Source organism: Cebus imitator, unplaced genomic scaffold, assembly GCF_001604975.1.
Source record: "Cebus imitator isolate Cc_AM_T3 unplaced genomic scaffold, Cebus_imitator-1.0 Scaffold28, whole genome shotgun sequence".
Taxonomy (NCBI): domain Eukaryota; kingdom Metazoa; phylum Chordata; class Mammalia; order Primates; family Cebidae; genus Cebus; species Cebus imitator.
In genome coordinates, this window is record NW_016107343.1 from 5,695,987 (window position 1) to 5,715,587 (window position 19,601).

At 49.1% G+C, this 19,601-nt stretch overlaps 1 protein-coding gene across 1 annotated transcript; it reads left to right on the forward strand.

The window, feature by feature from the left end:
* Positions 1 to 643: 643 nt before the first annotated feature.
* Positions 644 to 16,553, forward strand: IL10RA (interleukin 10 receptor subunit alpha). The gene is made up of 7 exons (XM_017523397.2): positions 644 to 824; positions 2,610 to 2,730; positions 3,683 to 3,867; positions 7,380 to 7,549; positions 8,135 to 8,285; positions 9,889 to 10,007; positions 13,781 to 16,553. Exons 1-7 carry the CDS (start codon positions 758 to 760, stop codon positions 14,705 to 14,707), a joined length of 1,740 nt encoding a protein of 579 aa, XP_017378886.1. The 5' UTR covers positions 644 to 757; the 3' UTR covers positions 14,708 to 16,553.
* The last annotated feature ends 3,048 nt before the right edge of the window (positions 16,554 to 19,601 follow it).

Genomic DNA, 19,601 nt, shown 5'->3' on the forward strand with positions numbered 1-19,601 from the left:
AAAAAAAAAAAAAAGTCACAGTTTGGGGCTCAGCTGCTAAGCTGCTGGTTACAAGCCTCTTTCTTGGGCCTCAGTTTCCTGGGACTTTGGGGGCAGGTCTGCATAACCTGCTTAGTCGTGGACCCCCCTCCAACAATTAGGAGGGACTACTCAGTATTCAACCATCGGTGTCCTCAGACCCCCGATGCCGAAGCCCTGGGTCAACGCCAAGCAATACTCACACCCGCGTCCTCGGGCCCCTGCCCTCAGGCGCTTGCAACAACCTCCTCCCCACTCAGAGCGGCCGCTGCCACATCTTCAACGCCAAGTCGGCGCGCCCGGCAAAGGCGGCTCTGACGCCCTCACCTCACCTTCCACACTCGGGGCGAGGGTGTGCCTGGCCACCTGCTCCCCAACACACGCACACGCGCGCACGCACACACACACACGGCCGGAAGGGCTGTCCAGACCTTCGACCCGAGGGCACTGGCGGTCGAGGGGGAAGGAAGGGAGGGAGAAGGAAGGGAGGGAGGGATGGATGGCCGGAGCGCGCTTCCGCCTCGGGACAGTCGCGCGTTCGTCCCAGGAGGGTGCCCTGCGGTAAAGGAGTTCCAAGGTTCGCGGCCTCGGGGGCGGGACGTTTGTCGGCCACGCCCCGTGACGTCAGCCTCGGGGGCGCTGGCGGAGCGAGCGGCGAAGCTGTCAGTCCCCGCCCAGGGGTCGCTGGAGGCGCGCAGGCCGGCTCCGCTGGGTCCCCGGACGATGCGGCGCGCCCAGGATGCTGCCGCGCCTCGCTGTGCTGCTGGCGGCGCTCCTCAGTCTCCGCCCTGGCTCGAACGCTCACGGTAAGGCTCCGGGACGCGACCCTTCCCTGCCCTGCCCTCTCCGCGCCCGCTCCATTAAAATTCTCCATTCAGTGAAGAACCCTGGCTGGCTGGCCCTCTGCGAAGAGCGGTGCCCGGCACTCTGGGGAGAGGAGTGCCCGGCCGGGCTCCCTTAGTCTGGCAAGACTGAATCTCAGGCTCACCTGTTGTGGAAGTGGAAGAGGCTGAGATTGACGGGAGCTGACGGTGTTGGGAAGGATAGAGAAGTATGTGCAAGGCCAAACCCCCACCCCGAAAACCTCACCATCCTCCCACTTATCGATGAGCCATAAGTTTAGCCCTAGATTTTTTGCTAGTTAGGTTCAAATGATGGGACTTCTTGTCCCCTTGGGGAAAAGTTTTGATCTCCTGACTCTCCCTTCTCTTGGCCCTTCAACTAACCTCTTTCTGTCCTTCTCCCATCTCATCTTCATCCCTCACTGATCACCCCCATCCGATCCCCCTTGCTCCGCCTGTAGCCCCCAACTCAGCATGCACTCCCCATACTGAGCACATAAAAGTTCAGGCTACTAATCCAGCCAGTTCTTCTGCAAAGTTTCTGCAACTAAGAAAAGTAAACCCCAGAGAGAGAAGGAAAGAGCCCGGAGCTGGAAGGACCAAGAACAGAAATAGAGAGAGCAGGGACCGAAACTGCTTCTTCATGACGTCAAAATACAAAGTAAAACATGCAGTCAGCCATTCACGTGATCGAGAGCTAAGTTGGGGATGTGCGGCTCAAACGCCACAAAGACTTGTTGCATTTTTCACTTTCCGTCTGAAGTTTTGAAATCAAGGCGCTGACGGGAAGATCAAAGACAGTATAAGAAAGCAAGCAAGAGACAGATGACAGTCAGAAAAAAAAAAAAAAAACAGGTTCATGATTACAGGGATGAAGAGAAGTTAGAAAACTAGGGAGCAGGAGCAGAGTCGCTGTCGAATGGAGAGACTTTATGGAACCAGGGAAGAGAGAAGGGGGACCAGTCAGCCATTGGCCCTGCTCATACTTTAGTCTGCTTGATCAGCAAGACTCAAAGTAGAAATGTTTGTTGCATTCTTACAAAGAAGACAACAGGTTCAACAGTGTTTCCCATGGTGAATGGTGTGTACTGGGGGTAAAGGGAGAGTGGAGCTAGGAATTGTTATTGAGTATCTTGCCTTGGGGCCATGGGTGCCAGCTCTTGTGGGGATGTCCTCAGCCATGTCTAGAACCAGAGCTGATTTATTCTGTCTTGCCCAGCCAGAGGTTGAGCATCTGCTATAGGCAAAACCCTTCTAGAAACTAGGAAATGAGGCAAGCACTTAGCTTGGGGAGCCCAGACCTATGAAGAGAAGCAGCAGATATCAGCAAGCCGGCTGTCTATATACTTAGAGAGGTAGCTTTGAGCCGGAGCCTGGGCCAAGCTGGGGTGGGGACCAGGCGTGGAGATGGGGCCAAGCCTAGGAATAGTGCTAGAGCAGGGACAGGGATCGGGCAGAGCCAGGGACTAACACATCTGAGAGCTCATTGCCAACTTGCTTAGCCCTCGGCCCCTGCCTTCTTCCCTGGGAGGCATCAGGCTCAGCTTGGTTCTTCTCAGCCACCACTGCAGCTTCTGATCACAGACAACACAGGGCAATGATTTAGGGACACACACTAGCTCTAGAATCAGACACATCTGAATTCATCTTCCCACTCTGCCCCTTACTGGCTCCACTGGCCTCATGCAACTCATGGCCATTCTGGGGGGTGGGCCCTCCCAGCTGTAGAACTGACACTCTTCTCCCCAGGGACAGAACTGCCAAGCCCTCCATCTGTGTGGTTTGAAGCAGAATTTTTCCACCACATCCTCCACTGGACTCCCATCCCAAATCAGTCTGAAAGTACCTTCTATGAAGTGGAGCTCCTGAGGTGAGGAAAAGGGAGGAGGGAGGGGGAGTGAGGAGTGAATTCCCACCTTGTCCCCTACTTCCCTAGCAGGGAAGATACCTGCCTTGTTAATGAAGTAAGTGCCTGAGGGTCCCTAACATATAGCCAGCAGTTGACAAGTACTGATTGAGACTACTGTTCTGAGCAATGTGCACAGAGCTCTGGGTGAGAAGGTCGGAGACTTTGATCACTCCAAAGTAAAAAAAAGCCTTTGCCCCAAGGCTTTTCTTTCTTGTTGTTTTTTTGTTTGTTTGTTTGTTTGTTTTGTTTTGTTTGAGATAGCTTCTCGCTCTGTCTCCCAGGCTGGAGTGCAGTGGTGCAATCTCAGCTCACTGCAGCCTCTGCCTCCTGGGTTCAAGCAATCCTCCCACTTTAGCCTCCCAAGTAGTGGGGATTACAGGGGCCCACCGCCACTCCCGGCTATACGTTTGCATTTTTAGTAGAGATGGGGTTTCACCATGTTGGCCAAACTAGTCTCAAACTCCTGACCTCAGGTGATCCACCCACCTCAGCCTCCCAAAGTGCTGGGATTACATGCATGAGCCACCACCTCTAGCCCCCAAGGCTTTTCTGTCTTAGCAGGAGAAGCATCCATAGTATAGCCAGACAACAGGGGAACCCTAATGACTGCAAACACAGTGGGGAGAAGGCAGAGACTGGGCTGTGCTGCAGGAGCTGGCAAGGCTTTCTGGAAGAGCTGGGACTATTCATATTCCCATCTAAGAATCTTCTAGACCACACGGAAATTGGCACAGGGTCCCAGGGCCAAGGGAGACCCCTCACAATGAGCTGCTGTGGACTAGAGGATATACCCTGAGTGCTGTCCCAGTTTCTCCCACTGTGGGAGCTCTCTTCCTGGCCTCTTGCATCTCCCTTAAAAGAGGTAGGATTGAGTACAAGCTCCTCTCCAGTGCCTACCCTGGTATCTCCTCAGGTATGGAATAGAGCACTGGAGGCCCATCCCCACTTGTAGACAGACCCTGATGCTGTCCTGTGACCTCACCGCGGTGACCTTGGACCTGTACCACAGCAATGGCTACCGGGCCAGAGTGCGGGCTGTGAACAGCACCCAGCACTCCAATTGGACCATCACCAACACCCGCTTCTCCGTGGATGAAGGTGCTTTTCCTCCCTTGACCTAGAACATGGCTCTGGGGTCACTTCCAGTCAGGAACTCTAGTCTAGAGCTTTTCTGTCTATTCCCATAGCTCACCATAGCAGCCAGGCTCCCTGGCCAGAGAACTAGTTGCCCAAACAGGGTGGGACTTTGGAGGTTAGATAAAATTAGCCCAAGTTGTTTGAGATTTAAAAGGGAACTGGAGTTGTTTATCCTACAGAGAGAGGTCTTGGGGTGGGTTGGGGCAGCTGAGTCACGAGAGCCAGGCCTGTGAACTTGTTTTTTCAGGAAGGGTTCAGGGAGAGGAAGCGAATCCATGAATACTCAGCATAGGGCAGCAAGCAATAGGCAGAATTTGGGTGAGGTCCCGCTTCTTTAGGAGTGAACACCTAGGGATCATCCCTTTGAAATGGTAAGTGCTGGTAAGGAGAAGTTAGGGATTCCTCTCTGGAGAGGTAAGAGGAAAGGATAAGCCCCCAACTCAATGGGATTTTTCATTCCAACAGTTGGGATTGAGAAAGTTTTGTGTGCATGGAGATCTTGCTCGTAGATTCAGAGTTAGAGCCAATGGTCTAGGAGGTTGCTGGCTTCCAAACGCCAGCCCACAGGCTACTGCTGAGCTGGTGTGGAAACATTTCCCAGCAAGTGTGTTTAAAATATCTATTTCCAAGGCCCAGCCTCAGAAATTCAGACTGTGTCTTGAGTGGGTCCAAGGCGTCTGTATTTTCTTTAAAAAAACGTTTGTTTCTTCTTTGTATTTTGATTTGAGCAAGACAATTATAAAAAGACATTTTTTAGGAAATCACCATATTTGTATATGAAATCGTGGTTAGGGCATAATTCTAGGTATTTGTTTGTTACATATGATAATAGCATGGTAGTTATGTTTACAAAGGTGTGATATGTGAGAGATACATACTTAAGTAATCAAGAATTAAGTAATACAGTGCTTAGATTTTCTTTAAAATGCTAAATTCATGGGGGGATATTGATGACCCTCCCCTGCCACCAGTTACTTTAAAATTGTCCTAGTGTTTACAATTACCAAAGCTGGGGCTTTGGAAATCATTATATTTTCTTCTATTTTTGTGTCTATTGGAAATTTCTACATAAAAATATTATCAATGCAATTTATCATATAACTATTTAAAAAAGAAATCTCCATTTAAAAAGAAACTAAGTTAAAATAGAAAGAAAACATCCTAACCTATAGAAAGGTATCTATCTACACATACCTACCATAAATACTGTGCTTAACAGTAAAGTGTTGGGCCGGGTGCAGTGGCTCACTCCTGTAATCCCAGCACTTTGGGAGGCCAAGGCAGGTGGATCGCCTGAGGTCAGGAGTTCGAGACCAGCCTGGCCAACAAGGTGAAACCGCATCTCTACTAAAAATACAAAAATTAGCCAGGCGTGGTGGTGTGCACCTGTATTCCCAGCTACTCAGGGCGGCTGAGGTGGGAGAATCACTTGAACCCGGGAGGCAGAGGTTGCAATGAGCCAAGATCAAGCCACTACATTCCAGTCTGGGCGACAGGACAAGACTCTGTCTCAAAAACAACAACAACAACCACAAAACAGTAAAGTTTTATAAAATGTTGAAGACATTTTATAACAAAATGTTTTGATAATTCTACATGTTTATGTGGTACAATGTGATGTTGCAATACGCGTATACATTGTGGAATGATCAAATCAGGGTGATTAGAATATCTATCACCTCAAATATTTAGCATTTCTTTGTGGCAAAAATATTTAAAATACTATCTTTCAGCTATTTTGAAATATACAGTCCATCTATTGTTACTGTAGTCACCTTGCCATGCAGTAGGCAGCAGAACTGATTCCTCCTGTCTCACTGTAACTTGGTACCCCTCTCCTTGTTCCCTACCCACTGCTCCCATCTGCCTCCTCCAGCCTCTGGTAACCCCTTCTACTCTCCACTTCTATGAATCAAATTCTAAAAGAATTCTATTTAGATTCTACACTTAAGTGAGATCTTATGGTATTTATCTCTCTGCACTTATTTCACTCATGATCTCGCCCAGGCTGGAGTCCAATGGCGTGATCTTGGCTCACTGCAACCTCTACCTCCCAAGTTCAAGAGCTTCTTCTGCCTCAGCCTCCCAAGTAGCTGGGATCACAGGCATGCACCAGGATGCGCAGCTGATTTTTGTATTTTTAAAGGAGTTGGAGTTTCACCATGTTGGCCAGGCTGGTCTCAGAATCCTGACCTCAAATGACCCACCTACCTCAGCCTCCCAAAGTGTTGGGATTACAGGCATGAGCCACCACGCCTGGCCTCAGTTTCCTATTTTGTAAGACTGAATGGGATTCTGTTGTATATACATATACCGCCTTTTAAAAACCCATTCATCTGTTGGTGGGCATTTCCATATCTTGGCTGTTGTGAATAATGCTGCAGTGAATGGAGGGTGCAGATATCTCTTCAATATAGTAATTTCAGTATCTTTCAATATATGCCCAGTAGTGGGAATTGCTGGATCACATGGTAGTTCCATTTTTAAATTTTTAAGGAACATCCATACTGTTTTCCATATGGCTGAGAAATTCACCACCAGTGGTGTGTAGGGTTTCCCTTTTCAACACATCCTTGCCAACGCTTGTCACTTCTATCTTTTTGATAATAGCCAACTAACAGGTATGAAGTGGTATCTCATTGTGGCTCTAGTTTGCACTTCTCTAATGATTAGAGATGTTGACCATTTTTCCATATATCTATTGGTCATTTTTATGTCTTCTTTTAAATGTCTATTCAAGTCATTTGCCCATTTTAAAAACAGGTTTGTTTTCTTGTTATTGAGTAGGATGAGTTCCTTGCATATATTTGAATAAAGGCTATTAACCTCTTATTCAATGTATGATTTGTAAATATTTTTCTACCCATTCATAGATTGTCTCTTCACTCTAGTAATTATTTCCTTTGCTGTGCAGAAGAAGCTTTTTAGTGTGACACAATTCCATTTGTCTATTTTTGCTTTTGTTGCCTGTGCTTTAGGGATCATATCCAAGAAATCTTAGCCCAGACCAATGTCTTAGAACTTTGCCCAGGCTTTCTTCTAATGGTTTTTTTAGTTTCAAGTGTTACATTTGTTTTTAGTCCATTTTGAGTTGATTCTTGTGTCAGGGGTGAGATAAAAATTTATTTTCATTGTTCTGTTTGTGAATATCCAGTTTTCCCAACACCGTTTATTGAAGACACTGTCCTTTCCCCATTGTGTGTTCTTGGCCCCTTTGTTGAAAATCAATTGTGGGTTTATTTCTGGACTTTCTATCATATTCTATTGGTCGATGCATCTGATTTTAGGGTATATGTATTTTTAATGTGCTTCCCAAGAAGTCCTTATATTCTGCTGCATTGGCAAACCTGTGGCCTAGGTTGTAGGCCTAGGTTTTAATTAAGCTTAATTCTGGAGGGAAGGTCTTGGGGGGACACCAAGGCCCTCCTCAGCCCTCAGGCCTCATGGTTTTTCCCCACCTCCACCCTACTTAGTGACTCTGACAGTTGGCAGTGTGAAGCTAGAGATCCACAATGACCTCATCCTTGGGAAGATTCAGCCCCCCAGGCCCAAGATGGCCCCTGCAGGTGTCACATATGAAAGCATCTTCAGTCACTTCCGAGAGTATGAGATTGCCATTCGCAAGGTGCCGGGAAACTTTACGGTATGGGGTTCCCCAAGGTCCCAGGGCCAAAGCCCCCTTGGCTTCCCTGTCCCCTGGGCTGGAAGCACTCTTGTGTGCCATTGGGAACTTTGCTTGTGGACTAGAGGGAGGGTCTGGGATGGTGGGTGAGCAGAGGAGGGAGTAGAAATGACCTCAGCCCTCAGAGCTGTGTCCCTGTAAGATGCTCCTCAAAGGAATTGCCCACTAGGTCTTGGGCACCCCAGAGCCTTTCTAGATGAATCAATAAGGCTCTGAGAGGCTATGTAACCTACCAGAAGGTGCCCCTGTTACGGGAGAGCTGGTGTCTGCAAAATCCACCCTCTTTCTTCTCCACCACAGTTGATTCCAGCCCCTTCTGGGAAGATCTTCAGCATCTATAAAACACCCCTTTTACTTTTAAAATGCAAAATAAAATCATGGTAATTACAGAGATCATGTGCTGCATTCGTAAAGGTGGGGGTTGTTATCTTAGACAAAGGCTACTGAAGGAGGTTGGCTGAAATCACCTCTGAAGGCCCACCAGCTCTCAGTGTCTGCGTGCCATGAAATAGAGGATTTTGTTCATTGCTATCATTTTTGTTTCAGTTCACACATGAGAAAATAAAACATGAAAACTTCAGCATCCAAACCTCTGGAGAGGTGGGAGAGTTCTGCATCAAGGTGAAACCATCTATCGGCTCCCGAACTAACAAGGGGATGTGGTCTAAAGAGGAGTGCATCTCCCTCACCAGGCAGTGTGAGTCCGTCGGGCTGCTCTCAGCATGGGGAGGGAGACTGGGAGGGCCTGGTACAATCCAAAATGCATGCATCTGGGATGCTGGTGCCAGCCACTGTGTTAGGCGCTGCCTCACATAGCTCTCCATCCTTAATAGGAGAGGGGTCCTACTGTCCTCATTTTAGAGATGAGGGAACTGAGGCTCAGTATTAGCAACTTCCTAGGGTTGCACAGCCAGGACTTGGTGGCAGAACCAGGTCTCTCGGATCTAGGGTCCTCCTACTAGAGCACAGCGATGTCTCCCAGCAACATCCCCCTCCTGCATCTTCAGTCCGCTGTGCTAGCTCCTGTTGTTACAGTCTTCTGCTGTTCTTCCTCAAAGCCAGGGACACAAAGGGTTTCTCCTTACTTCCCCATGCCGCTCCTCGCCAGAGCTGCTAAAGTCAGCAAATACTGCTCCAGGCTGCCAGCCAGGTGCCAGAGCTGTAGGGGGAGGGAGAGGATGGAGGATGTGGAGGCCATGGTCCTGCCTACGAGGATCTGACATCCTGGCTGGGGAGATAGAGTGCACAGAGGAGACTGTAACATGCAGCTCTCACTGGAGTGCAGATAAGATGTCCCATGCCCAGTGAATCATGCCAACAATAAGTGCTCTGGGAAGGCCCAGTCCAGTGTGGGCAGGGTCTGGCAAAGACAAAAGTGACTCCTGCTAGATCTGCAACAATTTCAGTTTATGAAGGACACTGAACAGCTCAGCGTCATGTAAGTCTCGATGTAGAGTAAGGCACTCAGTGTGTGTCAGGCAGGCTTAAGAGCTTTTCATACATTCATTCACTGATATATGATATAGTCCTCCAAATCTCAGCTTTACCACTTTTGAGGTATATGACTTTGGGCAAATTACTTCACTTCTATGCGCTTCGGGATCCTAATCTGTAAAACTGGAGCTGATGATAGTATTTACTCCTATAAGTATAAACGTTAAAAGGATCTGATGGTGTTGGTACATGGTAAGTGCTGTGTACTTCACAACCATCTTATGAGGTCAGTGGCTCCGAGAGAGGAAGTGATTTGTCCACAGTCACACAGCAAGTAAGTGGCAAAGCTGGGACTAGAACCCAGATCTGCCGGGCGCTGTGGCTCACGCCTGTAATCCCAGCTCTTAGGGAGGCAGGGGCGGGAGGATAGTTTGAGCCCAGGAGTTCGAAACCTGCCTGGGCAATATAGTGAGACCCCGTTCTCCAAAAAAAGGAAAAAAACAAAAAAAAAAAAAAAAAAAAAAAAAAAGCGTAGAACCCAGATCTAGCAGCCCTCAGAGCCTTGATTCTTACCCGCTGCACCATCCTGCCTCATTGTTGTATTTGCTGTGATGGGAGTCATGTGCAGAGGGCTGGAAGCAGTCAGCGAATCTCCTAAGGGAATCCTTCAGGGCAGGGTTTGGAAAGCCAGGAGAGGATTCGCAGAAACCTAGACACATCTAGAGCTGTGGCCTGTAGGTCGCCTGGGGCCACTCACTGAATGGTTCCTGACAGTGGCCAACGGATCTCATGGGACCAGAGTCCCATGACCAGAATCACCATGTCCCATGGTGCCAGGCCACAAACACATCTTTCTGGGCCTGCAGATCTCACCGTGACCAACATCATCATCCTCTTTGCCTTTGTCCTGCTCTCCGGAGCCCTGGCCTGCCGCCTGGCCCTCCAGCTGTATGTGCAGCGCCGAAGGAAGCTGCCCAGTGTCCTGGTGAGTCTTGCAGGAAGGTCACTGCCCCGCCCTTCCCAGCCACACCAGAGCTCCCTGGGAGGACAGGGAGCTCTTTTCCTCCCAGACAGTCTATTCCCTCAGCTCGCCTCTGCTCTCAGCCCTGATGTGATTGGGAGATACCATCATCAAGCACTGTGGGGACAGAGGGAGGAAGTGAGCATGAAGCCCAGTACCAAGAACGTTGCCATCCAGTAGCGCAGATAAGACACATGGTACCATAGACCTCAGTGACCACAAGCCATTTTGGTATGATCTACTACTAGTGTATTTCTGATAATGAGACACAGTTGTTATCCTCATTTTATAAGTGAGGAAATTGAGGCATGGAGTGATTGTTACACACACAGGGCCACATAGCCAGGAAGAGTCAGGGATGGAGCCCACTTTCCCACCACTAGTGGCCATGGGTGCTCCACAAGAGAGAAAGAAGGAAGGGCCAGAAGTGCTGGCCCTTGGGCTGCTGTGAGAGTGAATCAGAGAAGAGAGGATGCTGGGGGTAGTGGGGATGCTGGGCCAGTGGTGAGGGGATGCTGGGGGTTGGGGCAGGGAGGGGCTCATGGAGGAAGCCAAGCCCTCCTTCCTCCCTTCCTGGGTATATCCTCTTGCTATGTTGTGTTGACAAATGGTACACTTGTGGCAAGCCAGCCTCCAAACTCCGCTTGCAAAGATTGGGCAGCATTTTCCAAACCTCACCCTGTCTCTGGCCTGGAGTTCAGGCTACATCGAAGGTTGCCCACTGCAGCCCCCATAGCTGACACTATTGGCATGATGGCCAAGGGCTCAGGTGGGAAGGACCCAGCTCCATCTGCAAGGCAGGGGTCCCACAACTGGAAGGGGAATCACCAGAGGGATCCTGGGACCACTAGGGGAAACAAGGTGAGAGACAAAGACTCTCTGAAATTATTTTGAATATGAATTCTAGGAAGTGGGAGTGTGTGATGGTGATGGGGAAGGGGGATGGGACTCCCTGGCCTAATTAGGGTCTTTATCCATGTGAAAAAAAGAAACATGTTCCTAGCTCCAGTACCCTGGTGAAAGAGTATGATGATGACACTGGAGACAGGCAGCCTCTACAGCCTTAGGGGATTGTAACGTTCTTCCTTGTGTCTAGCTGAAGTGTGCGACTCACTGGCCTTTCTCTGGGCTTCTCAGAGACCCAGTTCCATAAACACGTATTCCTTGGCCTGTTTAACAAGCACTTTAAGCATATACTGTGTGTGGGGCCTGGAGCTGGGATGGATTTAGAGGCAATTGTATCCTGGAGCCTGTCCTCAGGGATGGGAGACCAGGCTATGAGAACTGAAAAGCAGAGGGAGTGGAGAAGGGTGACCCTGGTATACTGGCTGGGAAGATGCTTAGTTGGGGATCAGGAGAGGCATTGAGAAAGAAGGAGGGAGCAGGTGAACTATAGTCACTGAACACTCACTACCTATAAATGCAAAAAGTTGTTCAGGAAGAAGCTGATTAATGTGGTGCCTAGTCCCAAGAAGCTTGATTACAGCCAGTGTGTAAATGATTAACTAACGCAAAGCAGTGAAATAGACATAGATGCAAAAATGCCAGTGCCAAGCGAGAAGGCAAGTGCTTCTGGTTTGTTTGTTTTTTCTTCCTTCTATACCTTCGTTGTTTTTTGGTTTGGGTTTTTTTTGTTTTTTGTTTTTTTTGAGATGGAGTCTTGCTCTGTCACCCAGGCTAGAGTGAGGTGGCTCAATCTCAGCTCACTTGCAGCCTCCACCTCCTAGGTTCCAATGATTCTCCTGCCTCAGCCTCCCAAGTAACTGGGATTACAGTTGCCCACCACCATGCCTGGCTAATTTTTATATTTTTAGTACAGACAGGGTTTCACCATGTTGACCGGGCTGGTCTCGAACTCCTGACCTCAGGTGATACACCCACCTTGGCCTCCCAAAGTGCTAGGATTATAAGCATGGGCCACCGTGCCTGGCCCCTTCTGTTACTTTGGATCACAGAATTGACTTGTCCTTGAGGATTTTTTCTCTTCAGGATACATACAGCCTAATTCCCTGCATCTGATCATCACAGTCATTACCACATGAATAAATTATGATGCACAGAGCACTGGCACATTCATTAGTTTGTTCTCATTCATTAGCTTGTTTGATCTTATCTTTCAACAGTTCATCAAGGTAAGTATTATTGGACAAGCAAGAGATTTCAAATCAAGACAGTTGAGGATGAATTCCAGATGTGTTCTTTACTGTTGGGTCACTTTGTGCAAGTCATTTAACTTCTCTGAGCTTCAGTTTTCTCCTCTAGGAAACAGAAGTAATAATACTTCTCTTACATAATTATTGGAGGGCAAAGTTCAATTCAACATATATTTATTGAATACCTTGCATGCACCACACTTGGTTCTAAGCACTGTAGATACATTAACTGCAATGTAAGGAGGCAGGTACTGTCGTTATTTCCATGTTACAGATGAGGAACTAAAGCACAGAGAGGGTAAGTCATTTGGTTAGAGTGACAAAGCTGGTAAGAGTCAGAGCTGGGATTTGAACCCATGGAATCTTGCTCTGGAGGACACATCCCAAATCACCAAGCAATGTGATAGTAATAGGGACTCAACCAATAAGAGCTGTATTTGAGTCATCATGTACCAAGGAAATGAGGGCAGATGTGCATCAGCCAGTCAGTCAGTCAGTCGGCAGACATTAGGAGGGCCTGCTGTGCACCAGCTCAATTTAGACTCTGGAGACAGGGTAGTAAACAACACTAGACAGTTCCTGCCCTCAAGGAGTTTGTGTTCTTTTGGGAATGTGGAATAAGCGAGTGTGTGTATGGTGAGAGGCAGGAAATAAATAAGTAAAAGAATTCTAGGAACCAAGTGCTAGGAAGAAGTAACAGGGTTAATGTGGAGAGGGTGGCCGGAGTACTGCTTTGGGCACGGTATACAGGAAGGCCTTGTTGAAGAAGAGACATCTGAGCTTCAAAACCACCTGAGACCTAAACCATGAACAGGACACAGTCATATAAAGTGCCGAGAGCATTCCAAGCAGGAGGGAGAGCATGTGCAAAGACCGTGAGACAGCACAGTGCTTGATGTGTTCTGGGACAGAAAGGATACCAGTGTGGCTACGGCAGAGGGGTTATATGGCTTCCTCAAAACCGTTGGCTGTTAACAGAGAGCAGCCCCTGTCCCACACTGCAGCCACCCTGTCCTTGTGAGTCATGACTCAGGGAATAGAGAAATTAATTTGGTGTCTCACATCCAGAATTTACAAAAACGAAATGGGCAGATGGCATAGACTAGGACACAATAGAATAAGAACTGCAAAAAGATCATGGCACAGGACACAGTGATAAGTAATATTTTGTGAAACTGGTTTCAGTTATTTACATATGTGTTATATATACAAGTCATTATGCAACTTATTTCCGATTTTGAGTCATAGTCAAAAAAGTTTGAAATGCGCTTCTAGATGGGTCTAGCCTGCTTTCAGGTTTGCAAAGCACTGCGGATGGAGCCACCTAAGAGTTTTCACCATGCTTGGCAGACCCCAGTTCTGCCTGTTACTCCATCTAGGCCCAAGAATACAAGCTTCTTATGAGCCAGACTGGGAATTGCATTAGGAGGAAAGCTGGCTTTGAAAACAAAACAATACATTGCAGTGTAATTAAGACTGTAGTCCCCCTGTTGAGCTCTCCTCGTGGGCCTCGCCTTCCCCAGCAGCACTGGGATGGGTGCTGGAAGGTGACTCCTGCCTCTCACTCTGCCCTCTCTTCCCCAGCTCTTCACGAAGCCCAGCCCCTTCATCCTCGGCAGCCAGCGACCCTACCCAGAGACCCAGGACACCATCCACCCACTTGATGAAGAGGCCTTCCTGAAGGTGTCCCCAGAGCTGAGGAACTTGGACCTGCACGGCAGCACGGACAGTGGCTTTGGCAGTAACAAGCCATCCCTGCAGACCGAAGAGCCGCAGTTCCTCCTCTCTGACCCCCACCCCCAGGCCAACAGAATGCTGGCAAGTGGGGAGCCCCCTGAGCTGGGGGACAGCTGCGGTAATGACAGCAGCAATAGCACGGACAGTGGGATCTGCCTGCAAGAGCGCAGCCTGAGCCCTGGCACACAGCATACCTGGGAGCAGCAGGTGGGGAGTGACAGCAGGGGCCAGGACGACAGTGGAATTGGCCTAGTTCAAAACTCTGAGGGACAGGCTGGGGACACACAGGGTGGCCCAGCCTTGGGCCACGACAGTCCCCCAGAGACTGAGGTGCCTGGGGAAGAAGATCCAGCTGCTGTGGCATTCCGGGGCTACCTGAGGCAGACCAGATGCACTGAGGAGAAGGCAACCAAGACAGGCTGCCTGGAGGAAGAATCCCCCTTGACAGATGGCCTTGGCCCCAAATTCAGAGCATGCCTGGATGATGAGGATGGCTGGCATCCACCAGCCCTGGCCAAGGGCTATTTGAAACAGGATCCCCTAGAAATGACGCTGGCTTCCTCGGGGGCCCCAATTGGACAGTGGAACCAGCCCACTGAGGAATGGTCACTCCTGGCCTTGAGCAGCTGCGGTGACCTGGGAACATCTGACTGGAGTTTCGCCCATAACCTTGCCTCTCTAGGCTGTCTGGCAGCCCCAGGTGGTCTCCTGGGCAGCCTTAACTCAGACCTGGTTACCTTGCCCCTCATCTCCAGCCTGCACTCAAATGAGTGACTCAGGCTAAGAAGCTGCTTTTGATTTTAGCCACACCTGCTCCTCTACCTGGACCAGGAAGAGGAGCCCCCTGGGCAGAAGTAAGGCACAAGGCAGTCTGGGCACTTTTCTGCAAGTCCACTGGGGCCGACCCTGCAGGGCTGGTCAGGGTGCCTGGGGCAGAAGGAGGCTGACTCGCTGAACTAATGCAGGGTGTGTGGGGGGCACTGACCCGTTCTGCTGACTCGGCCCTGCAGACTCTGGCAGAGCTGAGAAGGGAAGGGACCTTCACCCCCTTGGGACTCTTTCCTGTATCATAAAAGATTATTTGCTCAGGGGAACCATGGGGCTTTCTGGAGTTGTGGTGAAGCCGCCAGGCCAAAGTCATCTCAGACCCAGAACTCCCTGCTTAGGCCACCCAAGCATCAGGACCTCCAGCAGGAGGAAGGGCTGAAGAAATGGAAGCTTCAGGACCTCACCGCTGGTGTCATTTCTAGGGGAAAAAGGAGGAAATGGAGGCTGAGTTTGACCTCTGGGATCATCACATGGAGAACCTCCCCACATTGGGCCTCCGAGGCAGGAAGCTTGTCACTACAAGATCTTAAGGTATATATTCTCTGGACACTGAAATGCATCATGATGGAGTCACCGAGGGAAGACAAAGGGAGCTGAGACCCTGGATGGAGCTTCCAGCTCAGAACCCGTCCCTCTAGTGGGTATCCTTGGTGCCCATCTGCAAATACCTCCCTCTCTCCAGCAAATGGAGTAGCATCCCCTTGGGGCACTGGCTGTGGCCAAGCCACTCACATCCCACCCTGCTGCCCCACCATCTTGCTAGCAAGTTCTAGAGAAGCCATGGTTTTGTATTGGTCATAACTCAACCCTTTGGGCGGCCTCTGGGCTTGGGCACCAGCTCAAACCAGCCCCAGAGAGTCAAGGTTGGGGGCCTGTGCTTGTGTTGGCTGCTAATGTCCAGCTACAGACCCAGAGGATAAGGCACTGGACACTGGGCTGGGGTCCCTGCCCCCCTTGTGTTCAGCTGTGTGACTGTGGACCAGCGACTTGTCAGAGGGCCTCAATTTCCCCATCTGTGAAATAAGGACTCCACCTTTAGGGAGCCCTCCATGTTTGCTGGGTATTAGCTAAGCTGGCCCTGGGAGAAAGTAAATAGTATCCATGGACTCCCAAGCCAGCTTGTTTCTTATGCCAGGGGCTAACAAATGCAGTGGAAGTCCATGGTATTATGCCAAGACAGTATCAGTCACAGGCCCAGGAAGGGGCATGTATGGGCCCTGCTTCCCACAGGCCATTTGGAATCTGTCTTCAAACAAAGGAATTTCAGTCGATAGGCATGGAAGCTGGGAGGAGACAGGCCTATATGTGCCTTCCAGTGTCATCTCTGAGCCCTGTCTTTCTCTGGAGCATTCTGAAAACAGACATTCTGGCCCAAGGAATCCAGCCATGACCACTGCCCCCTGCCAAGGTGCTGTTAGGTGCCAGTCTGGTAACTGATCTCCCTCTGGAAACAGGCTTGAGGGAGGATTCCTGAGGGTTCCCTTGAAAGCTTTATTTATTTTGTGATTTATTTATTGGAGAGGCAGCATTGCACAGTGAAAGAATTCTGGGTATCTCAGAAGCCCCAAAGTTCTAGCTCTGACTCTGCCGTTTCCAGCAATGTGACCTGGGGGAAGTCACTTATCCTCTTGGAGCCTTAGTTTCTTCATCTGGAAAACAGTGACTGACTCATCTAATTCATAGGGATATGAGGTTCTACTGAGGAAATGGATATGAATGTGCCTTGAACACAAAGCTCTGTGTATTAGTGATACATGTTTTTTATTCCAATAAATTGTCAGGACCACAGGAATCATGTGAAACCAGTCAGATTGCGGATGGCACGGTGGCTGGTGGAGGACTCGGTTGTTGATAATGAGGAGGGTAATAATGGGTGGGATGTGTCATGTCACTAAGGAAACAGGGCTGAGGACTCAGCCTCAAATCCAACAGACCTAGGTAGTCCTCGTGACCTTGGGCCCATTACTTATCCTCTCCAAGTTTTCATTTCCCCACCCAGCACATGGAGTTAACAGCTCCCCATGGGAATGTTGTGAGGTTTAAATGAGATCACACAAAAAGTGTAACACAGTGCCAGGCATGTGGTGGCCCCCATGTGCAAATAGCTGTTAAGCCTGTAAAGAGAAATGGACAGCTTTTCTTGGAAGCAGCTGAAAATGAAAGAGAAGGAATGCACAGCGGGCTCTTTCAGAAGATGGAAAACAAATGGTGGAAAGTACAATGCAATGTTTTGGATGTGAGTTCTGACAGTGTGGAGAGAAGAACCTGGAAACCCCTCCTTTCCAGGAAGACAGCAAACCTCACCTCCCCAGAGCCCTGTCCCCGCTCCCCTAGCCCTGGAGGCGTGTCCCAGCAGTGGTTCTCCTAAGTGTGGAAGCCATCTGCATTCTATTCTAGAAGCAGCCTGCTCCCTCCACGAAAAGCCCTATGTGGGTTTGACTCTCTCCCCGGGCTCAGCCAGTGGGTAGAACAAACCCAGGCTTACGGCCTGAGCTTCCTGCATGTGCTGTTTGTCTCACCTGGATTTCCTAGAAGGTTACTGGGGACACCTCACCTCTTTTCCCCGTGTCATCTCCAACCTTGCCTTACCCCGTTCATTCTGAGAAAATAACTAGTTCTGAGGAAGTGCTGATTCTGTCATCTTCACAGAACTTGACTAATATCCCACCATTTCAGACCTACTCGAGCTTTTGCCCTAGATCCCTCGTCAAGATGGAAAGAAAAGTAGGGTTGGTCACTTTCTCCTAGAAATGAGGTGTTAGCGATAGCTTCTTCCCCATGGAAAAGGCCTCTGAGGTCTGAATATGAAAATTTAGAGAATAAGAGGAATTATGTTTGAGGAACTGCAGCCAGTTTGGTTGGCTATGAGCTATGACAGATCAAGAAGCAGGTTGCAGGACAGAAGGAAGTCAGAAGGCACAGCCCTCAGTGCAGACCCTGCCTGCTCCATTTCTGCGGAATGAGTGGGAGTCTGCACTGATTCGCCTCTGCTTTGAGGCTGCTCTCTAACCACTCACCACAGCCAGGGCCTTGGGAGAAATTGAGCGAGTTCTTCCAAGCAGCCGGGGCTAATGAGACACTTGCAGATTTCTTGGGAATTTGGATTCAAGTCCCCAACAGAAGGCCCCGGATGTTCTTTGACTGAACAATCTCCTTCAAGGGCTTTTCCAGGCCAAGGAATGTGTGATGCTTTCTTTCTGTGAGCTAATGGAACTTCCTCTTAGTAAGGAGATGGGGGAAATGGGCCACCATTGACCGAAGAGGAAATTCAATTGAACTGTGTTTTCCCAACTTTCTAAATAGCTGTAGTCAGAGTCTGCCTTGTCTACCCAACATACACCCATTCCCCCAGCCTCAGTGTCAACACTTTCACAAAAGGCACACAGTCCCTAGGAGGCCGGGTCCCACCCCTAGAACCCATGCTGCTCTACCGGCTGGAAGGTCTCTGAGCCCCACATGTGAACGGCATAGCAAGGGAAGCTGTAGGCTGTGACTGCCTGGGACCACTGACAGGTCTCCTGCCTAAGTGGCAGCAGCTGATCTGATCAAGCCTCAACCTAGAGGACCCTAGATGCTAGGAAGCTTGACTCATTCATTTCCTGTAGTGCTCATGGGTTTAAAAAAGCAAACCCACAATTTAAAATTAAATGCATCGTTATTAATGACTCCACAGCACCTTTCCCCACTATCATCTTGATCCTAACTTCACTTAATTTCCCATAAACCTCCAAAAGAGGTGTGGGACCCAATAAACACTCTTCCAAGGAAGGGTTGGGTAGGATGAAACTCGTGTTTTAAGAATATGGCCCTGGCCAAAGCATCAGACATGAATCAGAGAGGATGAGGCAGGAGGCAGATAAACTTGCTGGAGGCTTTTATTGTAGTGAGCATTTCATTTTGTCAAGAAACATTATGAAGCACCTATTATGTATTAGACATGGTGTTCAGCCCTGGGTACAGAGTGGTTTCATGGAGTGTATCATCTGGTTATGAAGATAAACACCAAGCAAATAAACACAACAAATGTATCACTACAATCAGTGATAAGCGGTGTGAAAGAAACCAATATTCCACATGAAGGATGAGGCAAGAAGCAGAGAAACAGGATAGGAGGCTGTCTTAGGCTGGGCTACTGTAACAAAATACCATGGACTGGGTGGCTTAAACAACAGACTGAATTCTCACAGTTCTGGAGGTGGAGAAGTGCTGGATCAAGGTGCCATCTGAGTGAGTTCCCAGGGAGGGCTCTCTTCCTGGCTTACAGACAGCCTCCTTGCTGTGTCCTTACACGGTGGAGATAAAGAGCTCTGGTCTCTCTTCCACTTTCTTACAAAGGCATTAATCCCATCACGGAGGCCCCATCCTCATGACTTCATCTAAACCAATTACCTCCCAGAGGCCCCAACTCCAAATGCTATCACACTGGGAGTGAGAGCTTCAACATGCATTTGGGGAAAACAAAAATATTTGGTTCATAACAGAGGCTTATACAATAGTCTAATGACAGTATTGAGCAGGGGCAGTGGGAATGGAAAGAAGAGGACAGACTCAAAAGACATTTTAAAGGAAGAGTTATCAAGATGGGGTGACGGGCTGGAGTGAAAGAAGGTCTCAGTGGTGCTAGTCACACTTGAACTCGATGGTAAGAAAAGCAAAATATGGACATGGAAGGGAGACACAGGTATAGAGGGAGAGGGAATATGGTGAGTTCTGGTTTAATAATGACAAGTTATCCAAGAAAAGGTCTTTCAGCAGATGACAAGGCTGGCCTGGCTCTGTGAGGCTCAGGGCTGGGGAGTCCCATGTCAGTGTGAATGAGCCCATACCCCTTAGTGTGAAG